Below are 18,893 nucleotides of genomic sequence, written 5' to 3' on the forward strand. Positions count from 1 at the left end.
GGAGGTGTAGCGCATTAATGCGGACCAGAGCAACAGACGGTGCAGAAACATTTCAGAATTGAAATGACCGTACATTGTACTTACGTGGAGTATCCTTTCTAACGTCCACAGCTCGACGACAAGTGGCCTATTTCTTTGCTGGAGTGTTGGAATCTGAAAAACAATCATGATTAGTCTCAATAACTCATATGCACTCTGCAGAGAAAAAAAACCCAGAAGCGTGTATAGCTCTAATTCAATGGGAAGAGTCCAATATACTTTTAAGAGACACCTTTTACGAGATTTTTATGCTTCTCGTTCTGCCTCCGTACTTTCCAGTTCATAACTGTGAAAGAAGTAAATGTTGTCTTACCCATAAAGTCAATGACAAAGCCAGGAATTCAACATGATTGCAAATCACAAGGTTCGACTAGAGTCTATTCAGCTTGGTCAAATTCAAAAAAAAATAAGACGACTACAAGTGAAAGTGTGAACATGTTTCAAAGATTAAATTCGAATTAAAGTAGAAAACTCACAAGCCTAAGAGAAAAGGCCAAACATCAGCCCTAATGTTAGGTTCAATCCCCTGCAGACCACAAATAGGAACAAATTATTGATGATAACGAAATAGGCAGAGAATGTAAATCTTTTGAAAGAGCCACTAAAATGGACACTATACAATCCACTTTTCTCCTTGCGCCAGCCAAAAATATGCAGCTCAAACGAGAGATCCATCCGTAGGCAAAATGGTTCCAAAATCCAGCACATAACTTTTAAGACGGCACACATAAAAGCTTTTGATGAAACATCCCGGAGCACACGGATGTAACGTGAAGAGCATAAACCCATATCCCAGAGCTTGTAGACCTTGATGCTGCCAAGTTCTAAGTCCGTTTAACTACATATAAAACCTCATAGAAGACAATTAATTATATATGCGAGTGACAACCCTTCCAAATTTTATTTAAGTGCAGTACTAATACGGCCGGCATACGCGGATCTGCGCAGGAATCGCTGATTGAGTCGTAGAAGAATTAAATTTGCGATGCGAAAGGAGAAGCACACTCACCCCGAAACGAATTTTTTTCAGAAATTTGTACTCCTCAATCAGGCAACCATTTTCGGAGTCGAAGACCTCTCGCCATTCTTTGTCCGTCAAGGGAAACCGTTTCTTCTTTCGGCGCTTGACGTGCGATCTACAACAAAAAGACGTCCGACGTGTTGCAATCGTACCATGGATAGATGACGAGGCAAACACATGTTCCAACTCTACTACAAGAATCCAGTAGCGTATTTTCCAACCCTAAGTCATTCTCTTCATGAAACGAGACGGCTGCGGAAGTGCAAGCGGCAAACGAAGGCCATCGTGAGGTGCAGAAAAGCAATTGGAGGACCTGTGGCTGTAGAGCTCCCGAAGTAAGAAACAAAGGATGTCTAATGAACACAATAAACAAAAGTGCACGTCACGCGCCATTTTCAAAATCAAGCTGGACTTATGCCATCTTCTGGCAGCTCACGTACTCGAACAATGGAGAGCAGGTTCTGGGTTGGGGAGATGGGTACTTCAATCCCAAAGAGGTCGAGCAAAGCGATCGTGCAAGGCAGATGGCAGCGAGCGAAGTGGATCAGCAGCGAAGGTTGGGGAGATGGGTACTTCAATCCCAAAGAGGTCGAGCAAAGCGATCGTGCAAGGCAGATGGCAGCGAGCGAAGTGGATCAGCAGCGGAGGAGAATTCTGCGAGAGCTTCAATCTCTAGTTGGCGCGGATGACAAGGCAGATGGCAGCGAGCGAAGTGGATCAGCAGCGAAGGTTGGGGAGATGGGTACTTCAATCCCAAAGAGGTCGAGCAAAGCGATCATGCAAGGCAGATGGCAGCGAGCGAAGTGGATCAGCAGCGGAGGAGAATTCTGCGAGAGCTTCAATCTCTAGTTGGCGGGGATGACTCCACAACGGCAGGACTGGATCTGGAAGCCGATGTGACGGACACGGAGTGGTTCTACTTGGTGTCGATGATCTACTCGTGTCCCCTTGGTACAGGAACACTTGGGCTCGCAGAGATACTCGTATTTATGTATGTTTCACCTATATTTAAAGGTGCAGTTGGCTTTTTACTTGGCTTTCAAAGCTTGGCTTTTTACGCAGATGGCTTTTCAAAAGCTTTCAAAGCAAAGCTTTTGGGCTTTCAGAATTTAAATCTAAGGGTGTATATTGTGCCATGTGGAAGCACAGGATTTCAGAATTTGAAACAGGATTTCAGAATTTGAAAAAACGTTCTAGTGCTGGCCAAGTAATCAAAAGATGACGCAGCGTTTGGATTCTTGGCCGATGTTGGGGCTGATCATAAGAAGGTTGCGTGAACTAAGGTTAGGACTATAGTGACTAAGGGGCGTCTATCCTCATTGGAGTCTTATCTAGGGGGAGCCAAGTCTGAGTGCATTGCCAAATGAACATATTCTCGATTGCGGTAGCGATCCATGGAGGCAATGCGCGTAATATCTGTGCTTGAGTGAGGCTAGAGCTCGACCCAGAGAGAAGAGAGGAAGGGAACGTGAGGGGACGAGCCACAGAGACAGAAAGAGCCGGAGAAGACGACCCAGAGAGAGAGCTGGAGAAGACGAGGCTCTGAGAGAGGAAGGGAGCGTGAGAGGACGAGCCACAGAGACAGAGAGAGCCGGAGAAGACGACCTAGAGAGAGAGCTGGAGAAGACGAGCCTGTGAGAGAGGAAGGGAGCGTGAGAAGACGAGCCACAGAGCGAGAGCGAGAGCGAGGGAGCGAGAGAGAGAGATGGCAGTAGCTTCTCTTTCCACCGTTTCTTCCATCCCTCTTGCCTCTTCTCTTTCCAAAACTCCTACTTCCTCCTCCCCTAACCCTCTCTGCTTCCCATCTTTCCATGGCCTCCGCATCTCCCATTCTGCTTCTAGTCCTTCTTCTTTAGCCTCTGCTTTCACATGCCTTTCTCTGCGAGCTACCCACAATGCCGCTATCTCTATGAGCTATGAGGCTGGAGTTGGGTTCTTGGGTACCAAGGTTGGAATGATGACAATTTTTAAGGAGAGTGGCAAGGCGATCCCTGTCACCGTGATTGGGTTTCGTGAAGGAAATATCGTGACGCAGATAAAGACCGACCTTACAGATGGGTACAATTCTGTGCAAATTGGTTATCGAAGAGTTCGAGATAGGAAACTGACAAAACCCGAACTGGGGCATTTGGAAAAGGCTGGAGCGATCCCTATGCGCCATCTGCAGGAGTTCAGGCTTGTCAGTGTTGAGGGCTATGAGCCCGGTCAGAGGTTGAAGCTGGAAGAAATTTTCAAAGAGGGTGACCTTGTGGATGTTTCAGGAAAAACGATCGGAAAGGGATTTCAAGGTAAGTTTTAACCTTTACCTTTTCACAACCTTCCGCATATTCCTTTTGGAGTTGTAAAGAGTATTAACACTCCAATAGCTTGAGACTTTCCTAAGAGCATTAAAGAATTGAGCCTTGCTGCTGTAAGCATAGTCCACGTTCTTCTTCACGGAACTTCTCTACTGTTGTCAGTTCCTTCGTCTCAAACCTTGTACGTGGCCGCAAGGTTTCAGGTCTCAGGCACATTCTGTTATGCTTGGGACGTTCCTAAGAGTATTACAGAATTAAGGCTTTGGTCACAGGTTCTTCTTCACTGGAGTTCTCTACTGTTTTCAGTTCCTGCGTCACAAACCTTGTACGTTTACATCTAGCCATTCCCTTGTAAAACTATTTCTGGGTCATGACACGAGTCTTCCACCTTTTAGGGTATGGTTGTATGTGTGTGTGGGGGGGGGGAAGAGGGGCTGCCATGCCTAACGCAGTAGTGGTAGTGATACAGCCAGCTAGAATGTCAGTAATCCTGCCCTGATTCCTTTGTTTAAGCCCCATGTGTATGATAATCTAACTCAGAAGGGAAAAGCTAAAGATTTCCAAGAGGGAGACTCTGCAGTCAAATTCGAAACCTTTAACATGTTTGGCACACCCTTACGATTTTCCATCATCCCTTGCATCCCTGGCTGCATCCTTGGCTGCATGCCAACATTACCATACATCATATATTGGGGCGTATTAAAAAATGCATCAGCGGTCTTCTAGGCATGAAAAGAACCAACTGGCCATGATACTTTGAATGGGCCTTAAACGCATCTAATTTATGGTTTATGAAATTATCATGCCCATTGGGTACCATTTGCATGGTCAAGAAGCCATATTTTCCTGTTTTTGACCATGCATCACACGTGTGGGGAAAAATGCCTTTGTCGTCTTCTAAGCATGCAAATGGGATCTGATGGCCATGATACTTTTTATAGATATTAAAATCATCTACTTTAAGGCCAATGAAAATTATAATGCCCATCAGGTACCATTTCATTGTTAAGAAGCCATATTTCCATGTTTTGGCCCATGCATCACGCATGTGCAGAGAAAAAATGCCTTGGTGGTCTTCTAAGAATGAAAATGGGACGTGATGGCCATGACACTTTTCAAAGTAATTAAAGCCACCTAATTTCAGGCCCATGAAAAGTATCATGCCCATCAGGTGCCATTTGCATGGTCAATACCTGGCTGAAAGCCCTTCTCATAATTTCCATACACACCAGTGGCTCCTTTGTCTTGAACAGCCATAGCCTAAAATATCATGTGTGACTACCTGCATAAGGAAAAGCTGGCTGTCCCATATTCGCAAACTGAAAATTCTGATTTGGGCCTTGCATACCAACTCCAAAACCTGGCGTATCTTGTTGTGTGGAGGTCAACTATGCTGCCTGCTCAGCAGCGTGCTGTCCCTATTGGCATGGGCCCAAAAAACATTTTTGGATCACCTTTTGACCCCTTTTCTTTTGAAGAAGCCTTCTGCCCCTTAACCTTTGACATGCCTTGCATCAATTCAGCAAATTGTGGATTTTCCGTGAGCTGAGTAAGGGCTCCCATCTCCGTAATCATATGCTCTCGAAGCAAAGCATCCAAATCTGCCTCATCACCTTCTTGCTTCGACTTCTTTGATAGCAGCACACGAGAGCCATGTTGATTCACTTCAGTTGCTCATCTGCATGCATCAGTTGCACCATGCATAGATTACTTTTCACCACAACCTCATCACCCTATTTTGGGTCATCATCCTCCCAATCATTACTCACTTGCGTATCACTACGTGCCATGATTCCTGTGAATTACCTTATGACTCAACAAGCAATACTTGCTTCCCTAACGCGGCCACAGGCTCACCCTTTAGGAAAGTCGATGATATCCCAACAACGGGACCATGCAACCGGCCTATAATAAAATAAGAGCGTTAAAATCACAACTTAGCAAGTATTATCCCACTAGCAAAAGGTATTCTTTATTATTTATTCCACTGAAAACAGATTACACCAAATATTAAATCCTTCCTGTAGGCTTACAGTTCACTGCAAAACCTCTGCTTTCAGCAATCTCAGCCAATCATGGCTTCACTTGTCACCAATTGGTATTTCTCCCAAGAAATAAAGAAGAGTCTTTATCAAATTGACTATGATAAAAGAAAACTGACTTTGGTTCACTAAAATAAGTTTTATTGTTTTTACTTTTGCTTTGCATTGGTAAAAGGAGAACTGTGGGGATGCCCACAAGGGACTAGGATTAGTCAAAGAACTAGGAATGCATGCATTTCGCTAACCTTTAAAGGTTTAAAGTGTTCGAGTTTGTGTAGGACTTGGAAGTGTGCTAAAAGGAAAAGCACGTCCAACAAGGCAAAAAGCACCCGAGAGATAGCGCCATTAAAGAAGACCCCACGAGGTTCTAGAAAAGGCTTAAAAAGTGGCCACGCGGTGGGCGAAAAGCAAGAAAGTCTATTTTTATAAAAAGTAGCTATTAAAAGCGGGTCTAGCTTTTTGCTAGCCCAAGGGCTCTCAGATCATTCAAGAGTTGTACTCAGCTTCATGCTCTTTTCAGAGCCAGTTGTACAAAAGTATTATTCTATTGCAAGGTCTTTCGGGGGGGTCCAGTCCTTATTTTTGGGCCCTAGTGTTGCGCGTGCCGCGTCTCCTTCTCTCCCTCTGCTCTATCGCGAAGAGTCTTTGAGATAAGTGCTGCAATTCTGATTTTCAGATTTCAGTTTGTGTTCTTCAGTTTCTATCGTGGAGTCCTTGTGAAATATTACAAAAATATTGCGTGGGAGTAGCAGTCTTTGTTCTTTCTCTCCATGGATGAGGACCTCACCCCCCTACAGGTTGAGGAGAGGCGCTCCTTGTTGCAGCAGTGGGATCAGACCCGCAAGGATGGGAAGTGGGCAGTAGTACGAGATTGACGACTTCTTACAGGTCCTCGTCAAGCATCAGTCCCCTCTCCCACATAGGGAGGAGGGGTCTATGAAACTCAGACGTCCGAGACCCTATCTGCACTATTTGGAACTGTAATGGTACCCTATGGTCAGAACCAAGGATCTCCTCGGAATCCTATAGAGGTCGCGACATAGTCTTTTACACAGAGACACATCAGAGCCCAGAGCGCCCACTACTAGTAGTCAGCGGGTACACATGGGAGTTTGCTTATAGAGATGAGACTAGGGACACAAGGGAGTACACGGTTTAGGAGGAGTAGCAGTTCTTTCCTTTCAGGTACCATTTCAGTAGAGCATAGAGATACACATTCTAAGTTTCTTTGGATCCGAATCCGACACATGGGACAGCCGGGATTTGTTTGTTGCACTATGCTACTTCTCTCTCGAGGCCTCCCACTTTGCTAGAGATGTTCGAGATGAGACTGAGACATCTCCATTTGCAGCTCTTTATGAGTCCATTGTTGACTTCTCGAGCCGCGGTCCTAGTTGGGGACTTCAACGCGAGGACAGACGCTCGGCAGGCACCACTCCTTTTTTTTTTTTTTAAATAGTGCTGATTATATTACTTCGAGAAACAAGAATACATGGCGTCAGTTTTGCAGCTGACGGGGCTGCATTCACAAATCGGACGCAGCCCTAAGAGGAATCAAAAGCTCTCTCTCACGGAGGGATCAGGCGGGTGTGAGTAAATAGCCAGAGAGGCGGTGATTAGCGCCATTGAAGGCCCTGAGATGTATGCTCGAAGAAGAGGCCCTGCGTATCCCAAACTCGGAGGAAACGTCTCCGCTTCTCCCAGCCGGCCCGGGAGTCCCCCTGGATCTGGTCCCACTGACCTCTGAGCGTGTGGATAATCTCGCTCCAGATGTCGGCCATGATCTGGGCAGTCGAGGGTGAGGTACCTCCGAGGATCTGCGCGCAGCGCGAGGTCCAAATGTGCCATCCAACGATGCTGCCAATAATCTCCCAAATTGGCTGCCTCACCTGAGATCCTGTGTCCACTTCTGCCAAATGCTGCGGGATGCCCTCAAGCGGCCCCCAAGTCCCCTGGGTGATGAGGAACATAGGGTCCTGCGGGCCTGCCTCGAACATCTGGTGATAGCCAGGTATGGTACTGCACCCGCAGAATGCGCCCCAAGTGATCAAACCTAGCTCCAGCTCTGCACGAGTGAGGATCCCGAAAGCCTACCTCCACACTTCTTGGGCGCGAGTGCAGCTCCACAGGCAGTGTTTTGGTGACTCCTCGTCCTCATGACAAATCTGACAGAGTCCCTCCTGACCAAACTGCCGCAACCAGCTCTCCACTGGAAGTCCCTTGTGGGCGAGTAGCCAAAGGAAGTAGGAAATCTTCCGCAGCCGCCAACTCTCCCTCAAGGCCTTCCAGAAGGCCTGAAGAAATAGCCTGGAAATACCCTGAGCATACCATCTGGGCCGCTGGGTGGGCGGTTTGCTCTGCATTCTCCCGAGACCGCTCCTGTCGAGCTTCGCACTGTATGCGAAGAAAGGGGTCGGCCCCTGGTCTGCCACAACCTCTGGCCATCTCCACTCTCCTGGGTCCCAGTCAAGCTCTGAAAGGGCCCGCCCCTCCCAAAGCCAGAGACGCCACAACTGCAACTGATCCTGCTCTACTCTAGGATCGACGTGCCAAACCTTCCCCAAGAGGCCTACAACACGAACCCTTTGCCACGGGAGAAGGGGGTCAATGAGTGCACCCTCTCTCCTGAGTCGGCCGTCACCCAAAACGGCGAAGGAGACAGGTGTCGGCTAGCTGACCTGCGACAACCAGTGGGATGCCACGGGGGGTGAGTTGTCCAAGCCAGCGGGCATCACCAGGCATGAGGATCTGAATCTCTGGTGGTACCAACCAGCGGGCAGGAATCACTCCATCTATCTCTGTGCGCCTCGCCTGAGCACCACGGACGCCCCCTACTGCGGCTGCAAGTGCAGTTGTCTCCAAGTGCCTGTAAGTGTCCCTCCAAACTCGAAGGGACCGAGCGGGCCCCTGCATCCAGCCATCCCACGAGATATGCGACCTCTCCCCCAGCTGAAGGCCCGAACATCTCTGACCTGACCGTTCCAGATGAGCGGCTGACGGTCGATCTCCTCCTTACTGCTAGGAGGCGACTGGATGAGGCTGAGACGAAGTCGCCTCCAAACAGTGAGCAGGCTACGAATGAGCGGGGAACACAGGCGGGTAAGCGGTGCAGAGGTAAAGATCCACCTGAGGGACGGCAGCCACTCTCCTCGGCGCAGGGTGCAAGAACTGATCCCCTGGTGAAGTAGTAGCTTCCACGTTTGCCCCCCCGGGGTCAAACCGCGGATAACTAACTTGCCCAGCAGGTCCTGACTGTGGAGCTCTGGATCAATGACTCCTAAGCCTCCCTCCGCCTGCGGGAGAATGACTGTCTGCCAGGCTACCCTGGCTCTGGTATCTCTGAGACCATCCCCTCCGAACCACAGAAAGTTTCGAACCATCCTCCTGAGCTGTGCCATGCAAGACCGCGAGAAGCACCAACAAGAGGCCACATACCAGGCCGTGGCCAGGAGAACCTGATTGACCACAAGGGCTCGACCTGCAAGAGAGAGCTTAGTAGTGCTCCAAAAAGCCAGCTTCCGTCGTATGGAATCTAGCACTGGGAGAAACTGCTGAGCTGGCGTAATGTCCAGGCCAACCTGAAAACCGAGGTATCTAGTAGTCTGCCCCCGCGGGATCCATTTGAAACCCAAAAACCTCCCCCACTATGAGTAGGCCCTCGGGTCTGTGAGAAAACCAACTTGATTTGTTTCAATTGATTTTCGCACCGGCTGCCGAACAGAAGACCTCTAAGGCCAGCCTCACCCTCTCCAGCGTCATCTCATCATCCTGTACATACAGCGCCGTGTCGTCTGCATACTCCGAGTCCAGGAGCTCAGAGTCCTCCCTGATGGGAAGGCGAACACCCCGAATCCTTGTCGTCCTACCTCGAAGATAGTGCGTCATCGCCTCGGCGAAGAAGAGAAACAGGTAAGGAGCAAGTGGGCAACCCTGACGCACTGATCTCTCCAAACGAAATTGCTCTCCCATCTTGCCGCTGATGATGACCCTGTTGGAAGTTGTCCTGTATAATGCTGAGATGCCCTGAATCCAGCCCACTGGGAATCCAAGTCTCTCCAGAGTACCCTCCAGGAAGGACCAGTCCACTCGATCATAAGCCTTCTCAAAGTCGAGAAGTAGGATGGCTAAATGAAGCCTGCTGTGCTGAGCCCACTCTGTCGCCTCTGAGAAGGTGAAGACATTATCCAGAATACTGCGATCCTGGACAAAGCCTGTTTGAGTGTCATAGATGAGGTCCGGAAGTAGTGGTCGAACTCTGGCACTGATCATTTTGGCAAGGATTTTGTAGGCGGTGGTGAGGAGAGTGATCGGGCGCCACTGACGGATCTCTTGCCGATCTCCCCCTTTCGGGATGAGGCAAATCAATCCCGAAGAGAGGCTCTCTGGCATCTGGCCGCTGCTGAAAATCTTCTGGAGAGCTACAAGAAGGGGCTGATGGATCTGATCCCAGAATGAAGTGAAGAAAGCTCTAGAGAGCCCATCCTCACCAGGGCATTTCTGCCCATCGATAGCCATCAAGGCCTCCTGCATCTCGACGGTGGTGAACGGGGCCATCAGCGTCGCCTGCATGCTGGGCTGAACAAGGGCCGGAGTGTGCCTCCACACCTCCTCGCGGGAACGTCTGGTGCGGGAGGCAAGCTGCTGGTGCTGGAAGAGAGTCCTGTGGAAGTCGGTAGCCAACCTCGTGACCTCCTCCTGGTCGGTAGTGATATGACCCTCCGTTGTCCTAAGACTCCGGATCTGGTCTCGTGCTGTCCTCTGACCATGAGTCCTGAAGAACTCTCTGCTCATCTTGTCTCCCTTCCTAGCCCAGTAAGAGAGGGAGGCGTGATAAGAAAACTCCGAGCATCGCTGGAGAGTCTCCTCAAGAAGGGCTCTGGCTCGAAGGGCCTAGAGACGATGCTCCTCCGAACCCGGAGCTGCCTATTGGAGCCGCTGAATGGAGGCGAGGTCCCTACGAAGAGCTCTCTCTCTGCCCCACCACTCCTGACGAACGTGAAGGGCTGCTAGCTGGCAAATCTGGCTGGACTCCTGCAGAGCCTGAGCCACTGCCTCTGCCAAATCCTCGCACTCGCCCCAATCTCTATCCCAAAGGCTACCAATACGACTGCGCTCCTCCTCCCTGGAGAAGATGGAATCAGGAATCTTGCACGAACGGGGGGCAAGGGACTGAGCTGCCGAGTCTAGTGTCAAGAGCATTGGCGCGTGGTCGGAGAGCGTCGTCCCTGGCACTACACCCACCTGACCACCTCTGTCGATGGCCCAATCACTGACATAAAATTTGTCCAATCTCTCCAGGAGTCTACCCCCTTCCCTGCGGAAACCCCACGAGAAGTCCAAGCTCCCTTGCCATCGACGGAAGGCAAGGTCTCTCCAGCTGTCCCTCCCTCCTATTGCAAAGAGAAAGGAGTTCCACGCGGACTGCTCTGCCTGAGCTATGCCTGTAAACTCTGGTCCTCTGCCCTGCTGGTCCTCCATGGTCTCAAGATTATTGAAGTCCCCTCCAACAATCCACGAATCCATGTTTGGGAGAAGCTCTATAAGTGTCCTCCAAAAGGTGGCTTTGCGTCGGAGATCTGCGGGTGCATAAATGTTGAGGACTCCTCTTTTGGTTTCCTCCAACTCTAGGCCAACCCACAGCGCACGGCCTGGGATCAACGTACCATGGTCAAAAACCCCCTGGGCAAGCGACTCGCAGACGGACGTGCAGACACCGCCACTCCTCCCCTGTTCACCGATTGAGGGCTCCCAGTAAGTGTGAGAGTGCAGAGGGAGGATCTTCTCGCAACTACTGGTATGAGCCACTGAAAGCTTATGCTCCTAGAGCAGGAGCATATCCAAGCGACCAATCACCGCTGGCTGAAGTTCCTGTCTCAAGATAAGCTTCCTAGGACCACGGGTGCTAGAAGAATGAAACCCGTTCACATTCCAGGAAACGGTGTAAGCTCATGGCGTAGACTAGTAGGCTGCGAACAACTGTCTGCTCGCGGTCGAGGTCGATGAAGAGGGTGGCTGTAAGGAATGAAGGCGCAGACGCTTCTGTGAGGGTTTTGAGGGGGAGGCGGGGTCATCCTGCCCGTTCTTCAAAACTCTGAGCAAAGGCATGAGGCCTTTGGTGCCATGGACGAACGCTTTCTCGAGCCAGCTCGAGATCTCTGAGGTTGTCATCCCGTAGAAGACGCGAAGTTTCTGTGCTGTCCAGACTCTGACATCCTGTGGGAGGTGCCAAGGCAGAGGGGGCCTGAGGATCACAATCAACCTGAAATGCTTGGCGACGCATCGCCACCGTAGGCGCACGTCACCCTCGGACCACTGGGTCTCGAGAAGCTGTCCACCCGTCGGGCCTATCTAGGAGCTAATCTGAGCGTGTGTCTGCTCCCTGAGAGCCTCCCAGACCGAGTCGTCTGTCCAACTCTCGGTGCCGTCGCTGAGAAAAGTGAAGGCAAAGTTGGGCCCATCCCTCGGGGCCAAGGCTGCGATCTTCCCATCCGCCCTTTGCGGAGCAGGAAGGTATTGATGTCAAGGCAAGTTGGGAAGGTCTCGAGGTCGGCCACATCCAAGTAATCCCAGGGTCCGGACCTGTAGAAGTCGCGTGGGAGCTCTCTCCCCTGGAGCTGAGGCCCGCCAGAATCTGCAACTGAGGGGGCCGGGCTAGCAGACAACGAAGGCTGCTCCTGGGGTGGTGAAGTCTCGGGGTGCCCTACCAGGGAGGAGGAGGGGGGAGGAAGCTGCGGGGTAGGACACACTGACTCCACTGAAGCGGCTAGCTGGGGGGGCGGAGGTGGGGTAGTAGGACCTGCACGCGGTTGAGAAACCACCTGTGAAGATGACGTTGCGGGAGAGCTGAGAGGGGCGGGGGGGGGATGGGGATGGGGCTGGGGCTGGGGCTAGGGCAAAGGGGAAGAGGCGGGGGCTAAGGCTGGGGGGCGGTAGGAGGGGACTGCGTTTGGGGCAGGGACTGGGGTTGGGGGAGGGGGGGCTGGGGGTAGGGAGGATGGGGGACCTGATGCTACAGGGGGTGGGTAGCAGACGAAGAAGCAGCTCTCCCTAGACCTTGGGGCTGCTGCCTGTCAGGTCTCTGAGGCACTGCTACAGGCTGGGTACCCTCTGCCTCCTTGCCTTTGTCAGAATTCTTCTTATTCTTTCCCCTTTTCCTTCTGACCTCGGTCCAGCCACCAACCACCTCTGGATCGGACTCCTGCTGCCTTTGCTGTGCCCGGGGGGCGGCGGGGGAGGGGTGGGGGGGACTGAGAGGGGCTGGAGAAGCGCGGGCAAGCAGCAGCCAGGTGCCCAAAACCATGACAACGCAGGCACTGGCCTTGTCCTGTGACCACCATGCTCTGAGTAATGATGCCAACATCTGTCACAACCTCGATCTCTGCAGGGAGGGACGCAGGATCTACCACAGCCACGCGAACTCTGGGAGCTCCTGCCGCAACAACCGCATCGACAAAAGTGTCATGCATCACCCAACCAAAGTGGGTACCCAAGTCCCTGACTATCGGCCGCAACTCAGCAGCAAGGCCTGGAAATACTAGCGCCACTGGGTGGCGAGGTATGCAGAAACGAGCATCAAAGTCCGTTGTGCTGAAGCCTCGGTACCCACTATCATGATGATCTTCCCATCCACTGATGTAGGGGAACAAGCAATCAGGTTGCTTGCAGCTCTTGCAGTGGAGAGCTTGAGCCAGAAGATGCCCCTTCCCATAAGGGCCACCTCCTCAATGTGGCTATCCTCTAGCACAAGGGTGGACTGTAGCCAATCCCTAATGGCTGCCCTGGAGGGAGATTACTCTTTATTTTCTTCTTAGAAATCCCAAATGGTGACACTCCCTCACTGTGCCCCTTGTCTTCTACTTTGATGCCCAGTTTTCCAGCCAGCTTTGGAGAAATGAAATTGGCACAGGCCCCTGGATTAAAGAAGAACAAAGCTGTCTGGTCACGGATTGGCCCCATGCTCTCCATAGCTCCGTGGCATCCACATCCTGTAAGGCTCCAATCACATCCGGCATAAGATCAGCAGTGGGCTTGAGCTTCTTACCCTTCTGGTCATCCTTCTTTTCTTCCCTTTTCTCAATTTGCTCCAACGAGAAAACCGATTCATGGGTGTTGGATAGTGGTGCCTCCCGTCACATGACCTGCAAGAAGGGTGCCTCTACAGGAACCCATCACCATGACGGTTGGTAATAACGCAAAATGCCCTGTTGAGGGTACAGGTACGGTTTCATTTGTTTCTATAAATGGAGATGTTAAGAAACTATCTAATGTGTTGTATGCTCCACAAATCAAGAGAAATTCACTATTAGCTGCTTCCATAATTGACCTTGACCATCAGGTGAGGTTCAACAAGACAGGAGCAAAAATTTTGGATAGTGCAAGCAATCTTGTTGGCACAAGAGTAAGGAGGAACAACCAGTGACGAGCTGAACTGACGAGCTGAACAGCAGAATCTGAGCGCGGTGAAGTTCTGAATGGGGGGGGAGAGGACAGCTTGTGCGAGCTCGAGCAGAAGGTAGGCGACAGAGAGGGAGAGATAGACGCGCAAGGAGTGGGGGGTGGGGGGTGGAGAGAAGAGGCGATGGCGAGGCGACGGGCGGAAGAGGGAATCAGGGGGAGGTAGTCGCGATGGCGAGGAGGGGGGCTCGCAGGAGCTGTCCTTGGAGGGTCTATACTCGTCGTTGCAGGTACCACTCCTCTACTTCAAGGATGATTCCATTTTGTCAGACATTGACCTTGAGGGAGCATATATGCTACAGGTTTTGATTGACAGATGAGGTCCGGTCACATCTTATGGATAGGCCCTATTGGACCTCGGCAGATGCATGATCTCATTATTTATAATGGTCTTGATAGATGGTCAGCTTCAGGTGGTCTCACATGCTTTCCACATGGGGAAGGCTCTAGCGTTGTTGATTACATCATGGGATCCCCTGCCTTCACATCTCGCATCACTGATTTTACTGTAGCACCTCTTTTCCAGGGGCTGATCATACCTACTTATTCTTTAGCATTTCCACTCCCCGTCGCACAACACCTTTCGCCCCACTGATTTCTTACTTCACCTATCATGCATACTCTTCGACCGCGACCACTCACCTATTTACTCACGCCATCTGTACATACTTCTCACTTATATTGACTTCATACCCCTATTAGAGGACCGTGCTGCCCTGATTACCTGCTCACTACATGAGGTTGCCCTTCACGCTTTCCCTCACACCACTCCTAAGATCGTACCTTGTAATAGTTGGTACGGTGATGAGTGTAAGGCTTTACGCCATCAACTCAAATTTGAAACAAAAACAATTTTCCGAGCAAACCAAAGATGCTACGCGAGTATCGCTGATTGGTACACAGAAAGGAACTGGATTTCGTTCATCGGAACGAGAAGAAACTACTGAACATTTTGTTTAGTAACAACTCTAAGAACTTTTGACGGAGATTTCTAGAGGGGCGGTCCCCCTCGTCACTCACTGATACTCAGGTTTGGTATAACTATGTGTAATCTCACCCGTAAAAGACAGCAAAGAAACACTCTCATTTCTCTCTCTCTCCCTCTCTCAACAGAGACACTAGGGCCTAGGACAATCATTGGGCTGGACCCCCTGAAGGTTTTTATTACTTGAGAGAAAACTGAGTATAAGAATTCAGCGTGGAAGCTGTGTCTACAGCGTGGAAGTTGTGTCTACCAAAAATCCAAACGTGAATGATATACATGAGCTCTTAGGCTCTCTTTCTTGGCAACAAGCCACTTTTCAATTTCTACATTAATTTCCTAATTACATGCCACTAAGGGCAACTGTGGAGTCTTCGAAGCACTTGGTCACGCGAACTGCCTCCTAGACTCTTGTTAGGCTCCCGTAGCGCTTAGGAAAATAACTTTTCCTAGTACCTACAACAATTAATTAAAGCGCACCACCATGGCACCCATTAATTGTTAGCGCTTTGCATGCAAATAATACACTGTGGACTAATGCTAGTCACGGTGGGCGTCCCCACTGAACACATGTGCACACATAATAAATTTGACCGAAGTCAGGCCTACTTAACCACAGTCAAGTATCTTTGACCGTAGTTAATTCTTTGACCATCAAAAGAACTCTTTGACCATAATTAACACATATGAAAACTCTTTAATTATGATCAAATAAATGGTCAATTGTACTTTGACTTAGGATATTTACATTGTGGTGACATCCCCTCCGCTTCTATTCAGTTGACCTCAACTGAAAAGCTTCCTTGTAAACATCCAAAAGCTGTGGATGATCGGATAACATGTTTTCATCCATCCACTTGGCATCTAATGCCGTAGAATTCTTGAATTTTACAAGATACCTGTAAAATTCTTTGCCCTGAGGGCCTTTGCGTACAGTATGGTACGCAATCTGCTCGGGCTGAAGGACCTCCTCCAACTCATCCACTTCTGGTGGATCCTCAGATATTGGCTCTGTAGGCTCTGGCCCCTGGAATTTCTTTAGAAGACTCACATGGAATGCATTGTGAATCCTCCAATGCTCTGGCAATGCCAACCTGTATGCAACTTCATTTATTCTTTCTGTAACCCTAAAAGGGCCATAGTATCTGGAAGATAACTTTGCATATACTTTCTGTTTGCCTTTAAACTTGCGGAGCCTAGCTTTCTCGAACTTCAAAAGTACCCAATCCCCTTCCTTGAGATCTAATTGTCTCCTATGCTTATCTGCAGCTCTTTTATGCTTCTCTTGAGACCTTTCAATTGCTGTCCGGACTTGGCTGTAAGCTGTCTGGAGGTCTCTCACAAACTGATCAGCTGCAAATATTTCATCTTTGGTCCTCAGGATAGGTGGCAGAATCACCTTCCCATAGATGACCTCAAAGGGGGCTTTCCCTGTAGAGCTGTGTATTTTATTATTGTAAGCAAACTATACCAATGGTAGGTACTTTTCCCAATCTGAACCTTGGTCACCCACGTAGCATTTCAGCATATCCAATGCTGTAGAATTTGCTACTTCACTTTGACCATCTGTCTGGGGATGGAAAAAAGAAGAAAAATTTAGATTCGTCCCCAGGTTGTCAGATAAAGCTCTCCAGAATAGACTGGTCATTTTGGGATCTCGATCACTGACAATGGACTTAGGCATACCATGGTGCTTAAAGATCTGTGCCATGAAAAGCTTAGCCATATGATCTGCCTTTATGGTTTTGTGAACCGGAATGAAATGAACTTGTTTACTGAATCTATCAATGGTAGTCCAAATCCCATCATTCCCTGACTTTGATCTTGGCAAATCAAAAATGAAGTCCATTGTAATACTTTCCCACGGTGCTTGAGGCACGGGAAGAGGCATAAGTAGGCCAGGTGCCTTCCGTCTGTCACTTTCTGACACGTAAGGCATTCAGTAACAAACTGATGTATATCTTTCCGCATCCCTGGCCAAAGGAAATACCTCTCTAGTGCTAGAGTTGTTGCTGTAATTCCTCTATGTCCAGCATAGGGAGGTGCATGGCATTCCTCCAAAATCTTTTTCCTCATCTCCTGGGTGATGCATAGGCAGTCATCTTTCATTAGATACCGATCTTTCAGGGAATAGTGACTGGTGGACTGCCCCTATTGCATTTGCTGTAGAATCTAACCAAAATCTGCATCATTAGCATATTGCTCCCTCATGCCTTCCAGGTTGTGATCATGTGCCACTCTGTTCCGAATTCCTGGGGTATGGACAATCTGAAAATGATACATTGACAGCATATTTGCCCATTTCATATGCTTCTCGGAAAGTTTTGTCTGAGTTAGAAAATATCTTAGACTTTGGTGATCTGTTTTAACAGTAAAATCTGCACTCAAAAGATAGTGCTTCCATGTATGGATGGCATGGATTACAGCCAATAACTCTTTCTCATAGATTCCCAGATATCTCTCTGCATCCCGGAGTCTCGTGCTCTCATAGGCCACTACATGACCATTTTGATGCAATGCAGCCCCAACACATTCCCCACAAGCATCACAATCCACATCAAATGGCTGATATAAATCTGGAACGATTAAGATTGGCTCTATAGTCAGCCTCTCCTTGAGTGTGGTGAAGGCTGTCTTTTGAGGAATTCCCCATCTGAAAGCTGCATTTTTCTTAGTAAGATCGTGGAGTGGAGCGGCTATATCCGCAAAATGCCTGATAAATCTTCTGTAATAAGAACACAGGCCTAGGAAACTTCAAACTTCATGCACGGTTTTCAGCTTTGGCCATTCGTGAATGGCACGAATCTTTGCTGGATTCATCTGTATCCCATCTTTGGATATTATATGCCCCAAGTAATGGATTTCTTCCAGGAAGAATTTACTTTTCTTGCTGTTTGCATAGAGCTGATGATTTCTCAGCTCTTGAAACACTATAGCAAGATGTTCCTTGTGCTCTTCTTCGGATTTAGAAAAGACAATTATGTCATTGAAGAAGGTACTAGTGAACTGTCTGTAGGGTCGGAAGATATGATCCATCATCCTATTGAAGGTAGCTGGGGCATTTGTCAATCCAAAAGGCATCACCAGATATTCATACAACCCAAAAGTAGTGCGGAACGCTGTCTTGTGCACATCCTGAGGCTGTATCCTCACTTGGTGATTGTAAGAAATCCTAGATTTACTATATTTAGAAATGTGCTAAGGAACAGAAAAGAGATTGAAATAGCAGAGAACAAGGAATAATTGTATTGCTTGAGTGTCTGTAGTATATGTAGTGTGTCATCCATACAATTGGGCCTCTCTTATATAGAGAGTGAAGAGTCACACATGAAAAGGTGTGTACTCCAAAGTGTATGTGCATGAAGAGGTGTGTACCCCTTGTGAAGTGTGTGATTCTTGATGAGAGGGTACATTACAATAGAAGTGTCTCTTCCATAGAATGTCTCTTGTGAAGGGTTGTGCCTCATAGGAAGTGTCCCGTTGAAAGGGCATACCCTTCCACAAGTGTCCATTCATCAAACCATCCATAAGTCTAGATATAGAGAAAGGAATACGTCACAGATCGTGACATCCCCTCCCACTCAAAATAAGACCCTGGTGGAGATAATGAACTGATGTAGAAAATATCACGGTAAATTCTGAAAATACTGTTGTAAAATGGCAGGGTACTGCTGTAAGTCTTCATTAGATTGCCAAGTAGCGTCGGAGTAGTCCAGATCTCGCCAAAGAACAAGGAATTCTGTGATAAGTCGATGTCGAGTCTCTCGCTGTCGATGGTCCAGAATACGCTCAGGAATAAGGAGAACATAATCGTCTTCAATTTCTGGGACATAATCACTTGCAAGAGGAAGTGCTTCATCGCCTAGAATGTACGTCTTTAGCCAAGAAATATGAAATGTCGGATGGATTTTACCCCATGATGGTGGTAATTCCAATTCGTAACTTAAAGGTGAATTTTTCTTGATGATCCAGAAAGGTCCATAGTATCTTGGTCGCAACTTAGGAAACACAGACTTAACCGTCTTATAGCAATGTGGGGCTACAAATAATAGCACCAT

General features: G+C 48.9%; 1 protein-coding gene and 1 long non-coding RNA gene across 2 annotated transcripts in view; one reads left to right on the forward strand and one right to left on the reverse strand.

The window, feature by feature from the left end:
- Positions 1-288: 288 nt before the first annotated feature.
- Positions 289-1,247, reverse strand: LOC147879723 (uncharacterized). The gene is made up of 3 exons (XR_015540658.1): positions 1,049-1,247; positions 516-565; positions 289-325 (listed from the first exon to the last, which is right to left on the reverse strand). It is a non-coding gene; the product is annotated as an uncharacterized LOC147879723 (long non-coding RNA).
- A 1,093-nt stretch (positions 1,248-2,340) lies between these two features.
- LOC147879724 (Ribosomal protein L3 family protein) overlaps positions 2,341-18,893 on the forward strand; it is a 36,922-nt gene continuing 20,369 nt past the window's right edge. The window contains exon 1 of the mRNA XM_087371729.1: positions 2,341-3,348. Coding sequence (XP_087227855.1) covers positions 2,766-3,348 — 583 coding nt within the window. The 5' untranslated portion in view covers positions 2,341-2,765. The remainder of the gene's footprint in view (positions 3,349-18,893) is intronic.

Source organism: Dipteris shenzhenensis, chromosome 33 (genome assembly GCF_047967505.1).
Source record: "Dipteris shenzhenensis isolate YYH24624 ecotype China chromosome 33, Dip_SZ_1.0, whole genome shotgun sequence".
Classification (NCBI taxonomy): Eukaryota; Viridiplantae; Streptophyta; class Polypodiopsida; order Gleicheniales; family Dipteridaceae; genus Dipteris; species Dipteris shenzhenensis.